Source organism: Strix aluco, chromosome 8 (assembly GCF_031877795.1).
Source record: "Strix aluco isolate bStrAlu1 chromosome 8, bStrAlu1.hap1, whole genome shotgun sequence".
NCBI classification, from domain to species: domain Eukaryota; kingdom Metazoa; phylum Chordata; class Aves; order Strigiformes; family Strigidae; genus Strix; species Strix aluco.
The window spans coordinates 22,624,747-22,639,184 of record NC_133938.1 but is presented as its reverse complement, the minus strand read 5'-3'; the positions used below and the strand labels follow the sequence as shown (position 1 = coordinate 22,639,184).

The window sequence follows — 14,438 nt, the reverse complement described above, 5'->3', positions numbered from 1 at the left end:
TCTTTCACTTGTTGTTTGTAAATTGTTGTTGAAATAGATGAATATTCACACACAGTGAATTTGGGGCCTTAAGTTGATATTTGTTGACACATAAAATGAATAATAACAGAGAATGAATTCTATAGTTAATGCCACAGTGTAGTTCAGAGGCATGAAGAAGGGTCATATTTACCAAACACATTTCTTAGTTTTATCAGTGAAAGTCATGTAAAACTTTGTCTTTCCAGATAAAGTGGTTATGAGTTTGCCAACATAAAAACTGCAGAATACTCCCAGTGAAAAAATGGTCTGTTGAAATTCTGTTTCCACTCAAAAAAATAAATCTGAAACCATGATCTCTAGGGAGTATGAGAGTGAACATCTTAATTTTTTCTAAGAGAAAAGATATGCAGTAGGCAAACTATGTTCTCTCACTGCTTCTGTTGAAGTGCTTGTCCATTCAGTACTTGGCCCTTTTGTCACCGTGAACTTTTAAAGAATAAGGCTTTGTTGTCGGCTTTATATATATATATCTATCTATAAAAAATTTTGTATCAATATCAGTGTGGTAACAGCTCTGGATTTCAACTTTAAATAATAGAAACTGAGCATAAATGCAACCTGATTGTACTTGGGCTCTAAAGTACAAAACAAGTCCATTTGAATTTTAACTTGGAAATAACGAAAGCCTGTGATTCAGTCCATTCATTCCTTGCAGGCAAAGCAGATACATTTTTCTATATCTAACTGGATGAGAAATGACACTAGCTTCTTCTTTATCACTTTGTGTCTGAGAAAGTATGTAATCGGAACGTATTTTAATATTAGCAACAGGCGAGTTTCTGATAGCAGATTATTAGTAGCTTAATGCTTCTGAAACTTGTGCAAACTTTTAAAATCAGTTCCACTTCTTAGAAATCACTCATTAAAATAATGTGTTGTAAGTTTCAATCACCAAGGTTCTCTGCGTTTGGGAAACAGTGATTTTCAGTGTGTAGTCAAGTAGTTGGAAAATCTGATCATAACAAGTACGTTGGATGGGATGAACTCTTATGTGTTTAAAAATTAATGATCCTGTTAATATTCTGGTGTGGGAGTAATCTGTAATAAATCCATATGGGATGCAGCTACTGCTATGATTACACATATGCTTTTGCAATGAAATTAATATCCTTTTTAGAGACTGCATACTGTAGAGATGCAAGATGAGTAATTCCTTTCGTTGTTTTGGTTTTTTTTTTTTTTTTCATTGTCAGCTGAACCCATTGATGTGCTAAAAGCATTAGAATTTCACAATTCACCAGAAGGGGTATCAAGAACAGCAGGATTTTGCACAAACAGAAGGGATTCAAAAGGATCGGATGTCGCCTACAGAGTTTCAAAAACTGCACAGCTGAGTGCCCCAACAAAGCAGCTGTACCCAGGTAAGATTGTCAGAAAGCTATTACTTTGATAAATTATCTTATTGCCTATGTTTCTATGGTATCTAATGCACAGCATGTAGTCCATCATCAGTACCACAACCCACTTCTGCTATCCCTAGAATTGGGCCTGCATACGAATGACAGGATATGCTCTTTATCCACTGAAGGAGTCAGTTTTTATTGGCTTCAGTTATAAAGCTCTTCATCAAATTCTGTGTCATTGGCAGAATTGGCCTGTAAGTGATATTACCTGTTCTTTCATGATGCTATCTGATGGAAAGCTTATTTGTTGGCTTTGGCAAGTTTCCTCCAGTTTCAGTAGTCCATTTAAAAGCAATACTTCCTGGAGTAATGCTGCAGTGGGAGAAATAAGTTGTGGTTGGCCATTGCAAAATCATTCCCAGAAGTATCATCTGTTAAGAATTACCTCAGTATCTGGGGACTAAACAAAGCTAGTTGTGGATAACAGGTAATGTGATTCCATCTTCTGTCAAATTGCTCTTAAAATGAAATAATCACATTTTGGAAGAGATTCTATGGATATTGAGGAGAGACTTTTGTTCCATTATTTTGCTGTCACTTGTCACTTGACCCAAACTGTTGAGGAAATTGATAGTAAGAATATTAAAAACCAAAATTATGGAACATTCAATTCTTCAACTTTGATACATAATGCAGAGTTTGAACAAATCTGTCTATAAACATATGTATTAGATGTTGGCAAAGAAAAATGCTTTCTTTTTTGTCTTTCTAAGTAGCAATCATATAGATATCATCCAAGATCTATAAAAAGGGGAAACATACAGTATTTTGTAGTAATAAGGTGTTCCCAGAGCAACATGGGAAACAGCTAAACACAGTTCAAGCGTTACATGTTCACTTAACTCATCAATTTACTTTTTTATTTATGGAGGAAGATCAAAGCAAAATTCTCTACAGATATAATATTTATATTATTTTTTAACAAATTTCTTCAGTTTTTAATATATCCTCTCAACTAAGTTGCATACAGTTAACAGAGCTATCTGGCTGAAAATATCTTTCACTGAATGGCACATTACAGTCTGCAATGCTTGCTGATACTACTGTGACTGTGTATAATTAATTATTACTTCACCTAAGTAAGGTTAGCAGAATATGGGCTGCTTTTTCTTTAAAAAAATGCTAAAATGATCCACTGTATTGAAAAACTGCTCAAGTTGCGCAGTGTAATAAGTCGGCACCTTTATATTCTGAGTTTTACGATATGTGTCATTGAAGCCAAGTGGTACAACAAAAGACTTTAAACGATCATTCAAATACAAATGGACAGAAGATTAAACTGACTTGGAATCACTGATATTTTTGAAAGTTTAGAACAGTACAATCACCTTCTGCTAAATCAAAGCCTGAGAGTCTAGAGCTGGAAGCCTGAGAGTTTGGGTTGTCTTCCACTTATTCATAAATCAAATCGTAGCCTAAAGAGGAGATCTGGCAGCTGTAGTAATAACTGTTCATATGATTCTTGAGTGCCAGAACAAATAAGTACCTCATGTTGTTGGCTGACATCTAAATTTCTGTAGCCTTTGACTGCTTTAATTTAGGTACTCTTCTTATTAATGCTTTCAGTTTCTTCTTTACAAACTCAGCTGGAATGAGTTTGCTTGATTTTTACCGATCTGTTGCAACACTTTGTGCAGGAGACAAAAAGCATTGCTCACTCACAGTATAAAAAGAAGCCACCACAAAACTTCGCTTAATACAGGAAAATGTCATGCTGTCCTCTGCTTCAGTAAAGAACCTAGAAACAATTTTTTGGAGGTGATTATAGAAATTAGTTCCTTTTGAACAGGCATCCTCTCCCCACCATAAGAAATCCGTCTTGTACAGAGATTATTCTTAAAGATATTTGAGTGATCATGTCCCTTTTTCTTAGTGCTCTATACTAGTGGAAAGACTACAGAAGACACCCAAGATAAGACTGAGTTGTGAGACACCATTTTAGCTAAACAATATAAGTTGCAATGCATCCTATGCTTGCTTTCATCTAACTCCTATAACTCATCAGGAAGTATATTTTTTAGCTACTATAGCTCAACGGGAGCTATGAATGGCAAAAGCTGGGAGCATGAATATAGCCATCTTTTAAAAATGCATCTAATAATATTTGCCAACTTCCTAGAATATAATAGGCATTGATTTCACTGACTGGAAGACATTATATAATAGTGAAGATAACTGCTTAGATTTTTGTTGTACTGTTTCTTTATATGCTTTCAGTTATCTTTTACAAAAGCATATAGGAATAACAGGAATGGCAACCCATACATATGCAAAGATTTTTCTAGCAATTTTCCCTGCAGCTGTTACTGTTATTTTTGGTTATTATTCAAATAGAACCATACCAATAAACAAGAAATTTAAAAATTGTTGAGAAGACTTTGATAACTATTCTAGATATGTGTCCAAGAACTATATATACATAACAATACATAAAGTTTTACATGTTAGAATGTCACTCATTTTTTGACTTTTCAATCAAAACTGTGTTTGGAGGAAACTTACTTATAATTACACAATGTAGGTGCAAGATAAACCATTTGGGAATATTAAGTCACAGCAGTGATAACAGAAACTACTGAATTGAGGCACATGACTCATTTTCAGTCACCTTTCTTAGAAAGCACCTAGGTTTTTTTTTTTCACAGGATGTTACTGGTTTGAAGACCACATGCCCAGACTAGGTGAACTAGTGTCACCTGCCTTGAGTGTTTTCAACATATCTTTCAGATTAACAGTGCAGACAGGGCAAGTGTTCAGTGCTTTTCAGGTAATTTCTTTGGCCTTTGTTGACAGTCATCTTTTCTCTTTCTTTTCCTTTTTTTGTCACCTGTTTATTCTGATGTTAACAGATATAACATAAATTTAATTTCATTTGTAAACTAGCAGCTTTGCTTTGTCATTAAAAAGCTTGACCAAAGGCTCACCAGAGTAAATGAAATGCTTCCTATTTATTGAGCTTTGATCCCTTCAAGACAACATGACAAAACAAGCTCTAAAGTGGTCTATATTACTACAGTGTTTCAACAACCTTCTACAAAAATGTTAAAATGATGGTGGGAAGCACATAAAATAACATTGCAGCAGGCAATATACTAAGTGTTAAAACTAGGGATTTTCTGTTTTAGAAGAGCAGTATGTCATTTAAAGAGCAATGAAGATTTTACGCATTTTGTTTCCTTGTTGTAACTAAAGGGTTAATGCCATCCATAGCTTGCCTTCACAGAAGACTCAATAGAATCCTGAAACAGTTTTCCCACAAGACATGTCTTGCAAACAATCTTGTATTTTCTCAATTTGAAGAAGCAATTCCTAAATCATCTTTCAATGTTAAAGTCTTACATACTTTTATTCATTACAAAAATGTAATATATGATTTTATTAAAAATTATTGTATTATATTATTGAAATGTTTTAGAACATTTTACCCACTCTCATGTACACAATGTTGCAGTTATATGCATTGCCAGCATTATGATTAGATTCTAATCCCTTTATTTCTTGCATGACAAATCGCAGCTGAAGCCACACGGATCCAATGTATATTCCAAATTTTACAATCTCAGTCTTACACTTCATTTGTTATTAAGCCTAACAGACTTTCACATCAAGTGAAATGCAGATTTACCACCAGATTCAACAGGAGCAGTACTGACTACAAACCTCAGTCCTCCCTTTATAAACAAGTGACATCCACTTTTAATTTTGATTATTTTTAGTTGTAAAGACTGAAACAATGATTGATATATCATCTCTACTTCAAAGAGAAAGCATCAGGGAATAAATGAAAATTAAATGGTTTTTGATTTTGACTAAAACTCCTATTAAATAAAACTAGTTATGTATTTTTTCAATTTTATGGACAATAATATTCTAGAAAGACTCAAATATAAATTTTGAGAAAGTAAAACAAGTGGTTATCAAGGGAGATGAAGTGCCTGGCAACATATTTGCTATAACATGGATACTTGTTTTGTTGAGTGAAATTGTGGTGCATGCTTTTAAATTAGAATACTGCTAAAAAGATGATGAATAGAAAAATATTGCATGTGAAATTATCATGGTTCTTGCATATATTGTATCATTATATAAATTTACAGTAGATATATAGATCATGTTTTTAAGAACCATTAAGCTATATCTTTAAGGAATTGAGTGAGACCAGAAAGAAAAAAAGAGATAAAAAATTATCTTCGTGTAATTTTTTATGTATACATTTTGGAGAATTAAAAAGCCCCAACAGTTTGTATGCAGAATCCTCTATGCTTGCAGAAAAACATAAACCTTTAAAGAATCATAGAATCATAGAATGTTTTCGGTTGGAAGGGACCTTAAAAACCATCTAGTTCCACCCCCCCTGCCATGGGCAGGGACACCTTCCACTAGACCAGGTTGCTCAAAGCCCCGTCCAACCTGGCCTTGAACACTGCCAGGGAGGGGGCAGCCACAGCTTCTCTGGGCAACCTGTTCCAGTGTCTCATCACCCTCGCAGTAAAGAATTTCTTCCTTAGATATAATCTAAATCTACCCTCTTTCAGTTTAAAATTGTTAGCCCTCATCCTATCACTACGCTCCCTGATAAAGAGCCCATCCCCATCTTTCCTGTAGCCCTCTTTAAGTACTGGAAGGCTGCTATAAGGTCTCCCCAGAGCCTTCTCTTCTCCAGGCTGAGCAACCCCAACTCTCTCAGCCTGTCCTCATAAGGGAGGTGCTCCAGCCCTCTGATCATCTTCGTGGCCTCCTCTGGACCTGCTCGAGCAGCTCCATGTCCTTCTTATGCTGGGAGCCCCAGAGCTGGACACAGGACTCCAGGTGGGGTCTCACGAGAGCAGCGTAGAGGGGGAGAATCCCCTCCTTCGACCTGCTGAACACACTTCTCTTGATGCAGCCCAGGATACATTTAGGTTTCTGCGCTGTGAGTGTACATTGGTGGCTCATAGTCAATTTTCCATCCACTACTTCTCCTAAGTCCTTCTCTTCAGGGCTGCTCTCAATCCACTCTTCGCCCAGCCTGTATTTGTGCTTGGGATTGCCCCGACCGATGTGCAGGACCTTGCACGTGGCCTTATTGAACTTCATGAGGTTTGCCCAGGCCCACCTCTCAAGCATGTCAAAGTCCCTCTGTATGCCATCCCTTCCCTCCAGCGCGTTGACTACACCACACAGCTTGGTGGTGTTGGCAAACTTACTGAGGGTGCACTCAATCCCACTGTCCATGTCTCCAACAAAGATGTTCAATAGCACTGGTCCCAACACCGACCCCTGAGGAACACCACTCGCCACTGCTCTCCACTTGGACATCGAACTGTTGACTGCAACTCTTTGAGTGCAACCATCCAGCCAATTCACTGAGTGGTGCATCCGTCAAATCCACGTGTCTCCAATTTAGAGACAGGGATGTCATGCAGAACAGTGTCAAATGCTTTGCACGAGTTCAGGTAGATGAGTCAGAATGGTTTAATCTTTTCTGAATTTGTAACTGTATATATCACTTTGCTTACAGGTGGAGATTTTCCAGAAGATTTTTCAATATTAATGACAGTAAAACCTAAAAAAGGTATCCAGTCCTTCCTTCTGTCTGTCTACAATGAGCAAGGAATTCAGCAAGTAGGTGTTGAAGTTGGTAGATCCCCTGTCTTCCTGTTTGAAGACCAAAATAGAAAACCTGCCCCAGAAGACTATCCTCTTTTCAGAACAGTCAACATTGCTGATGGCAAGTAAGTGTAAAATTTTAAGATGACAAATAATACCACAGACCACTGTATAGGTGATATGGTCTTTACAAACAGTTATCTGAAATATTTAAATAAATCAGTAACAATTTCCAGCTAGTTGGACTGCTGTGGTACAAAACAGAGAACCTTTGCAGCTGTTCCAGCTTCAAATGGTGTATACAGCCACAAATAAAGCCAAACCACCCTTCTTATTTGCCATTTCTATAAATCAAGAGTGAACAAATAGTCATAGAAGTTAAACCCACAAAAACTAAATGTATGAAGATTCTTTCTGAGCAATATAGAAAAAAACTCTGTTTTCAAAAAGACTCAAGGAATAGTTTCACTAGAAGATTTGAAGATGATAGGCAGAGTGAAGACAAGTTGACAAGGTAGCATAACATTTCTCTTATCCTGAACCAAAACAGCAGATAAATAAGATGGTTTGAGATGTCTATATATAAGGAAATCAAGGAAGAATAAGATGGACAAGACTGAAACTGAAAGAGGGTAGGTTTAGATTAGATATAGGGAAGAAGCTCTTTACTGTGAGGGTGGTGAGATGCTGGCACAGGTTGCCCAGAGAAGCTGTGGCTGCCCCCTCCCTGGGAGTGTTCAAGGCCAGGTTGGACAGGGCTTTGAGTAACCTGGTCTAGTGGAAGGTGTCCCTGCCCATGGCAGGGGCGTTGGAACTAGATGAGCTTTAAGGTCCCTTCCAACCCAAACCATTCTATAATTCTATGACAATTAATCTGAAGTGCTGGAAGGATTTATACTGCAGCCTCAGCAAAGGCAATTAATCTCAAGCATCTATTGCATTACTAATGCAGTTTTTAATTTTTTATACCTAACTTCCCTTTGTAGACAAGCAATCATTCTCTGGGAATGTCTTTCTAGTGCTTGTTAATGGACATTCATTCTTTCAAAGGCTTTTTATTTATTGTGCTGCAGTCCAGGAAGAGCAGCCACAGTTTTCAGAGATACACAGAGTGAAATTCTATTAAAGCGAAAGAAAACAAATCAGTAGAGAAGGAAGGGCAAAAATTCAACTATAATGAAATATGTTTATAAAGAAATAAAGGATAAAAAAGAAAAAAAGTAATTGTCTTCTAGCCCTTGTATTACCAGATAAAGGAATTATACCATGAAGCCTAAGCCTGATGGATTTCCCTAGCAGAAGGAGTGATAAAACTAAGCAGCAAACTTTTTTTTCTCCATTGACTTCCTCTAAATAACAAGTTTTGACATGGATTTCAGTATTTCATCCAAAATGTTGAGAAAATGATAAAAATGAAGAAATCAAAATGAGCTTGGTTTGGTATGATTTCCTGCAGTGAGACCATACAACTTCTAAATCAACTGGAAACAATGCTGTCCACAGTGAGCTATGTTTTCATGCTTTCATCTTCTACATGCTTTCAAAAGACAGACCAACAATTTTCTTTTGACTCAGCTATTTTATGAAGGATCTGGGACAACAATCATCATCTCAAAATGAGATATATTAAAAAAGTGTAAACAGTGTAATGTGCCTAAGGATGCATGGACAGTTTGCTTTTATAATGATAATGTTTAACCACGTTCCAGAGAAAACATGGAATTAGAGTTCTGGCTCAGTGATACTGTTTAGCAGTCAGATTCCATTAGCTTCGAGGTGTTCCTTTTGATATACAGAAGCTCTTTGTAACAATGATCTAAGCTGTCTCTCTGATTTAGACAATCTTAGTGCCACAAATGCCAACTAAAATAATTTGATTCCCTCCTTCCTCTTACCAGTTACTAATATGACATACTTCGACACTTTTTGCCCTGGTCTACCAAAGATTCTTTGATGTATTGCTCTGTGTTAGATTACAGAGTGGCCTTTCTCTTAGATATTCAAGTTGTCATAGCAGAGAGGCTAACTAAGTTAATGTGGTCTGCCAGGATAATAAACTCTCATAAAGAACATAGTATAGTTGGGCAAATTGTACAAAACTTTATTCTCAAATGTTTTTAAAATAGAATAATTTGTCAGTATTCTGAATTGCTTCATTCACTTTTTGGGAATATTTATGCAGGCAAAGCTATTGTTGCAGGAATATTGGCAAGCATTTGTAAGTTGCTAGAAAAGCATCTATGTTGGAACTGTTGTACATCTTTGAAAAATATCTATAGCTATGCAATACATTCAAATAAGCAAAACAACATGGTCAAATTTTGGTGATTGATCACAGAGAACAAATAGTAAAATGTAAATAAAGAATAAGATGCTGGATTAAATATCTTTGCACAAGTAATTCCTTAAGTAATTTGGAAAAACAAACACATTCATAAAAATAAAACTTGCTGTCAGATCAATCTATTAAAATGTAAACAGTGCACACGTTTCTAATTTGAGTTTACTAATGTTCTCTGGGTAAAGTTTCAGAGGTCAGCTTGAATTTTATCTTATATAGGATATCCATAATGACCTATGGATGAGATTCCTTTGTACTAAGGGACAGAAGTTACATAGTAGATAGACAAAACATTGTGTAGATTTCTATACGTATGAAAGAAAGAAGTAAATGGAGACATTTAAAATTTTATCTGTGATTTGATTGGTGCACAATCTGCAATAAACTGTCTAGATAAGAACACAATGACCTAGTTTTAAAAACATAAACTACAGTAGATTTATGTTGGGTTTTTTTTAATAGGTGGCATCGAGTAGCTATTAGTGTGGAGAAAAAAAGTGTTACAATGATTGTTGACTGTAACAAAAAAACTACAAAACCACTTGAAAGAAGTGACAAAACAGTTGTGGACACCAATGGCATCACTGTCTTTGGAACCAGGATTCTGGATGAAGAAGTTTTTGAGGTAAAAATCAATACTGAACAAATGGAATTGAGTGATTTTGTGTTAAGTGCTTAATGCAAATCAGAATAATTTTTTTAGGGCAATAGCTGGTATAATGTAGAATCTTTGAGTTATAGAACCTGTTAGGATAGGCTGAAATAAAAGAGAACAGGGAAGTGTCTCTATTGTTGGAAGATATGACACATTTTTCTGTCCTTTAGATTATGTTGTATCTGGAAAGGGCTTGCTTTTTTTGTCTTTCTGCCTAATATTGAGATACTTGAGATATTTTTGAGAATTAATCTGGGAAAGTTGAGTAGTTTTATACTGAATTTATTTCTGTCTCTCTTAAACATTTACAGATATTTGTGCATGCTAATGTATTTGAGAGAGGGGGAGAAGGACCTGGAAAGTTTTCTGTGTAATATGAACCCATTATATTGTTTATCCCACTTATTACTCTTTCCAGTAACTGGGACATACTTTGGCAATAAGGACATATATGTTTCCATCACTTACTGGCCAAGAAGTACATATAGGAAGGGTAAAATGCCTCTAAGGAAGAATGTGACTGCCAATCATGAGGCCTTTCTAGGTAGAATCCTTGTGTCAACGATTATTTTTACAGGCTAATAATGAAGCTTCTCTAAATCTACAGTACTAAGTTTCTTTTATAATATTGTTATACAACAGTCAAAACTGTCAAATTTAAATGAAAACTGAAAAATAAGAAAATACAGAGCAGTAGTTCACTTCATACATTGGTGCTCCATAAATGTCCAGAGTTGTAATCCTAGCTTTAAGTAAAGCATATGCTTGAGAAGCTGCATTGGTATCAAGAGAGGAAATATGAATTTTGAGTGTAACATTGTGGCATTGTTATCTTTCATTTCTATGGACATGATGAAACATGAGCTTTTCAATGGGGAAATTTATGGGATTGGTATTGACAGCCTAATTTACTTGTGGTCCCCAATACAGTTTGGACATCTGAGGGACATTATTTTCCATTTGGAGATGAATTCCACAGATGCCTTATATGGGGTGGGACAAGGAGTTTTGGTCTGCACAGGGGATAATTACTTTCAATTTTCATTTGTATTTCTTTCTTAGGTCAGAAAACAAGTCCCACAATGTATGTATTTGGCAATAAATTGCCAAAATATGTGCAATGTTAATATACATAAGTAAAAAGAACTCAGAAAAAAAAATGCAAAAGTAGATAAACTGATATTTTTTTTAGTGTTTTACAAGTGGTTTTAGATTCTAATAGAAACTAAGGCAACAGGCCCTGGCTTGTTCTTGCAAAGTTTGTAACTATTTTAAAAGTCGTCAAGGGGGGAAGTGCATAATAAGTAAACATTGGTGTTTGGTTTGTTTTATTCAGTACAATTTCTAAATAAAAAGGCCTGTCTGAAGTTTCAGAGGTGCTGAAATGATTGTAAGTAGCTGTTTGAAAATAAGTGCAGTGGTTGATGATATGTGCATAAAGGGAGATATTTGTTTTAATCATTTGCATTAAGTAACACGTTTAATAGAAGAGAAGCATGCTAGGGGCCTTTCGTCTCTGAAGTTGTTTACTATTAAGATATTACATCTGTCCTCTCTATTTTAAACAGTATTAAATATTAAATCCTCCAAAAAAAAATTTGTTAAAGAGAGATTAAGACCATTCCTGTGGGAATACAGAAGGACCATAGGCTATCTAAGGGGTAAATAAAATGATAGTTCTGAAAATTTTCTGCTATTACATTCTTATGTCACCAAAGTTATTAGCCACTCAGAAAGAAAAATGAAACTTTGACTCATGACAAAGAGTAATTATTTTAAGGCAGAATAATTCCTACTGTAGCAGTTCCTCCTCGGTAATAGTTTCCTCTATCTGTACCTTTTGCAGTTGTGTATACAATTCCCTCTGCTCTTTGAAGCCCTATAGAGGACAAAGAGATGGAAAGGGATGTGGTTGAATGCAATTATTTTTTGTTAGCAGCTGTTGGAAGAGTCAGTAAGGTTGGATGAAGACATACGTAGCAAATTGCGGTTGGTACTTAAAATCAGAATTAGTGGATTAACTGAAGAAACCCCAAAAATGACCCTACATTTTTCTTGAACTTCAACTTATGTGAAATCAACATGGGCATGAGGATATAATTTTAACAGAATTTGCTAGAATGACTTAAATAAAAATGTTTTTCTCTGAGGGTTTTTGTCATGTGTTGAAGGATGAAAAAGGAATGTCAGATTTTTCACTGATATCTCCCTACACTGACGTGGCAAGTCAGTGCTTCAATTCCAGCTGAGACCCACTAAGAAGAAAGATGACTTTGGATTCACAAAAGAGATCAGGCAGATGTCTGTAAAGTCAGTTTACAGGCTGAATCTTAACATTCAGCACTGAGAACAGCAACATTTCTACCATATGTAACATCACTGTACATTTCTGTATTCCTTCAGTGATTATGTTTCCTTACTTAAGTGATTGTACTCCTTTGCTTTATTCAGAGAAATCAGTTACATTCTTGTAAGACTGTTCTTGTAATTGCTGGGGGTTTATATTTAGTCCGAAGTCTCTTACTTAAATTAGAAGCTTACAGTCTTTTCTTTTGGGATAGGTTTCTGCTTTCTCTTTTGCTGTACAGCCACCATGGGTACATTTATACCTATGTTCAGTTATGTATATGAATATTTCATATTCATATACCTATGTTCAGTTATTCAGTTATACCTATATTCAGTTATATTATTCTGCTTTCTCTTTTACTGTACAGCCACCATGGGTACATTTATACCTATGTTCAGTTATTTGAATCTTTAGTTAGATGTGTATGTGTTCAAAATAGGCAATTAGAATGTCCCTCAAAGTTTAAACAAAGTACTGTGCCATATACAGTTTTAATGATATGTGTCCTTCAAAATCTGGCCAAGCAAAACATAATCTAGTTTTTTTTGAGGTTGTCTCATGTTTTTCTACTCTCATGTTTTTCTACTCTCTAAACAACATTCTTTTTGTTTCATTAGCAAGACTTTATCCATCCCTTAGCTACTGCTGCTACAATTTCTAAAGTTTGGGGCTGTTCCCTGGAATTTCTCCCCTGTTTAAGAGTCTCCTGGTTGTGTCTTAAATGTTCTGTTTATCTCATTCATGGTAGCCCAGAGTGATGTTTGGTGGTTCCATGGCTCTCCTTGGTAGTATTTCTGTGTTGTGAACCCTGCTGTATATTGAGACACAACAGGCACTGAAGAAACATGTAACACAATGCGTCTTATTCTATGTGAAGGAAATTCCAGAAATGAACTTATTTAGCCATGACATTAGATTCATAAGACTTAAAACTGTATAAGACACACTTTCCATGTGACATTTGATGCCTTTATTGGCTCACATCTAGGAAGCACATAAAAAGAAAAATCTAAGTGTATAGTGACCCGTTGGAATTCACAGCACAGTGTCAGAAGGATTAATATTGGATCCATGCATCACAAAGGCTGTTTTATCTTGGGTAATAAAGATGGTTTTAGTCATAATAAGCCAATGATTTGATCTCAGGAATGATGGAGCACTCCAGTCTCCTCAAACTGAATGGAAATTCAAGATGTGGAAATAATGAACCTGTAGATAAGTATAATGAAATCCTAGGCTTCAGTGACCTACTGGTTGAAGATGCCAGGGTTTCTTCTGGTCCTGAACCCATTCATACAGCAAAACACAACTGCACAAAACCCAGTTGCATCGTTAAGGTAATTCACTCCCATTGAAAGCAGAGTTCAGCACTGTCAGAATCAGCACTGTAAACAATTAGATACGTCATATGTTCCTGTTCCCTCAGAGAGTACATCTAAACTTCTATGAATTCTTGCATACACTCATGAGTCCGAAATAGATATGACTAAGTGACATTATCCTGACCTCCCAACAACTTGATCGTGTCTTTGGAAAAAGAAGTACTTCTTCAGTCATATTGCTCTAACATATTTGCATGGATCATTTATTTAGCATCCTCAGAACAAATATTGCTCCTGTGAGGAATATTTCACACATTTTAAAACAGTGTTACATCACAGCGGATCAAATATTATTCTTTGTTTCTAACTGTGTTATTTAAAATTTATAATACACAAAATTTAATGAAATTAAATTCTCGGCTATTTCCCTTTCTTTTTTCTGTTCCTCATATTAACTTCTGTTTTCTAGGCAGCTCTCCCACCTTTGTTCTGATTCTGGCAGTCTAATAATTGCTAACACAACAATATGTTATAGTACACTGGGAAATTTTAAATGCATACATTTTAATCAGTTTGACATGACTACTTTCATGTAACTTTCCTATGCTGATGATCAATAATTCCTGAGGAAGTAAACATACTGGGTGTCCAGAGATCAAGTAGATCACCACTGAAAGAAGGAGAGGGCTGATTGGTCTGCTAAGAGCATGATAAATGACTGCCTAATTTGCTATTT

The 14,438-nt window shown here is 35.7% G+C and overlaps 1 protein-coding gene across 4 annotated transcripts in view; it reads left to right on the top strand.

Annotated features, from left to right (window-relative positions):
- The window catches only part of COL11A1 (collagen type XI alpha 1 chain), a 164,409-nt gene that overhangs the window by 17,809 nt on the left and 132,162 nt on the right, over positions 1–14,438 (top strand). For all 4 annotated transcript variants that reach the window (XM_074832648.1, XM_074832647.1, XM_074832646.1 and 1 more), the window contains exons 2-4: positions 1,236–1,403; positions 6,946–7,159; positions 9,838–10,000. In XM_074832648.1, the coding sequence (XP_074688749.1) occupies positions 6,978–7,159; positions 9,838–10,000 (345 nt within the window). In that variant the 5' untranslated portion in view covers positions 1,236–1,403; positions 6,946–6,977. The remainder of the gene's footprint in view (positions 1–1,235; positions 1,404–6,945; positions 7,160–9,837; positions 10,001–14,438) is intronic.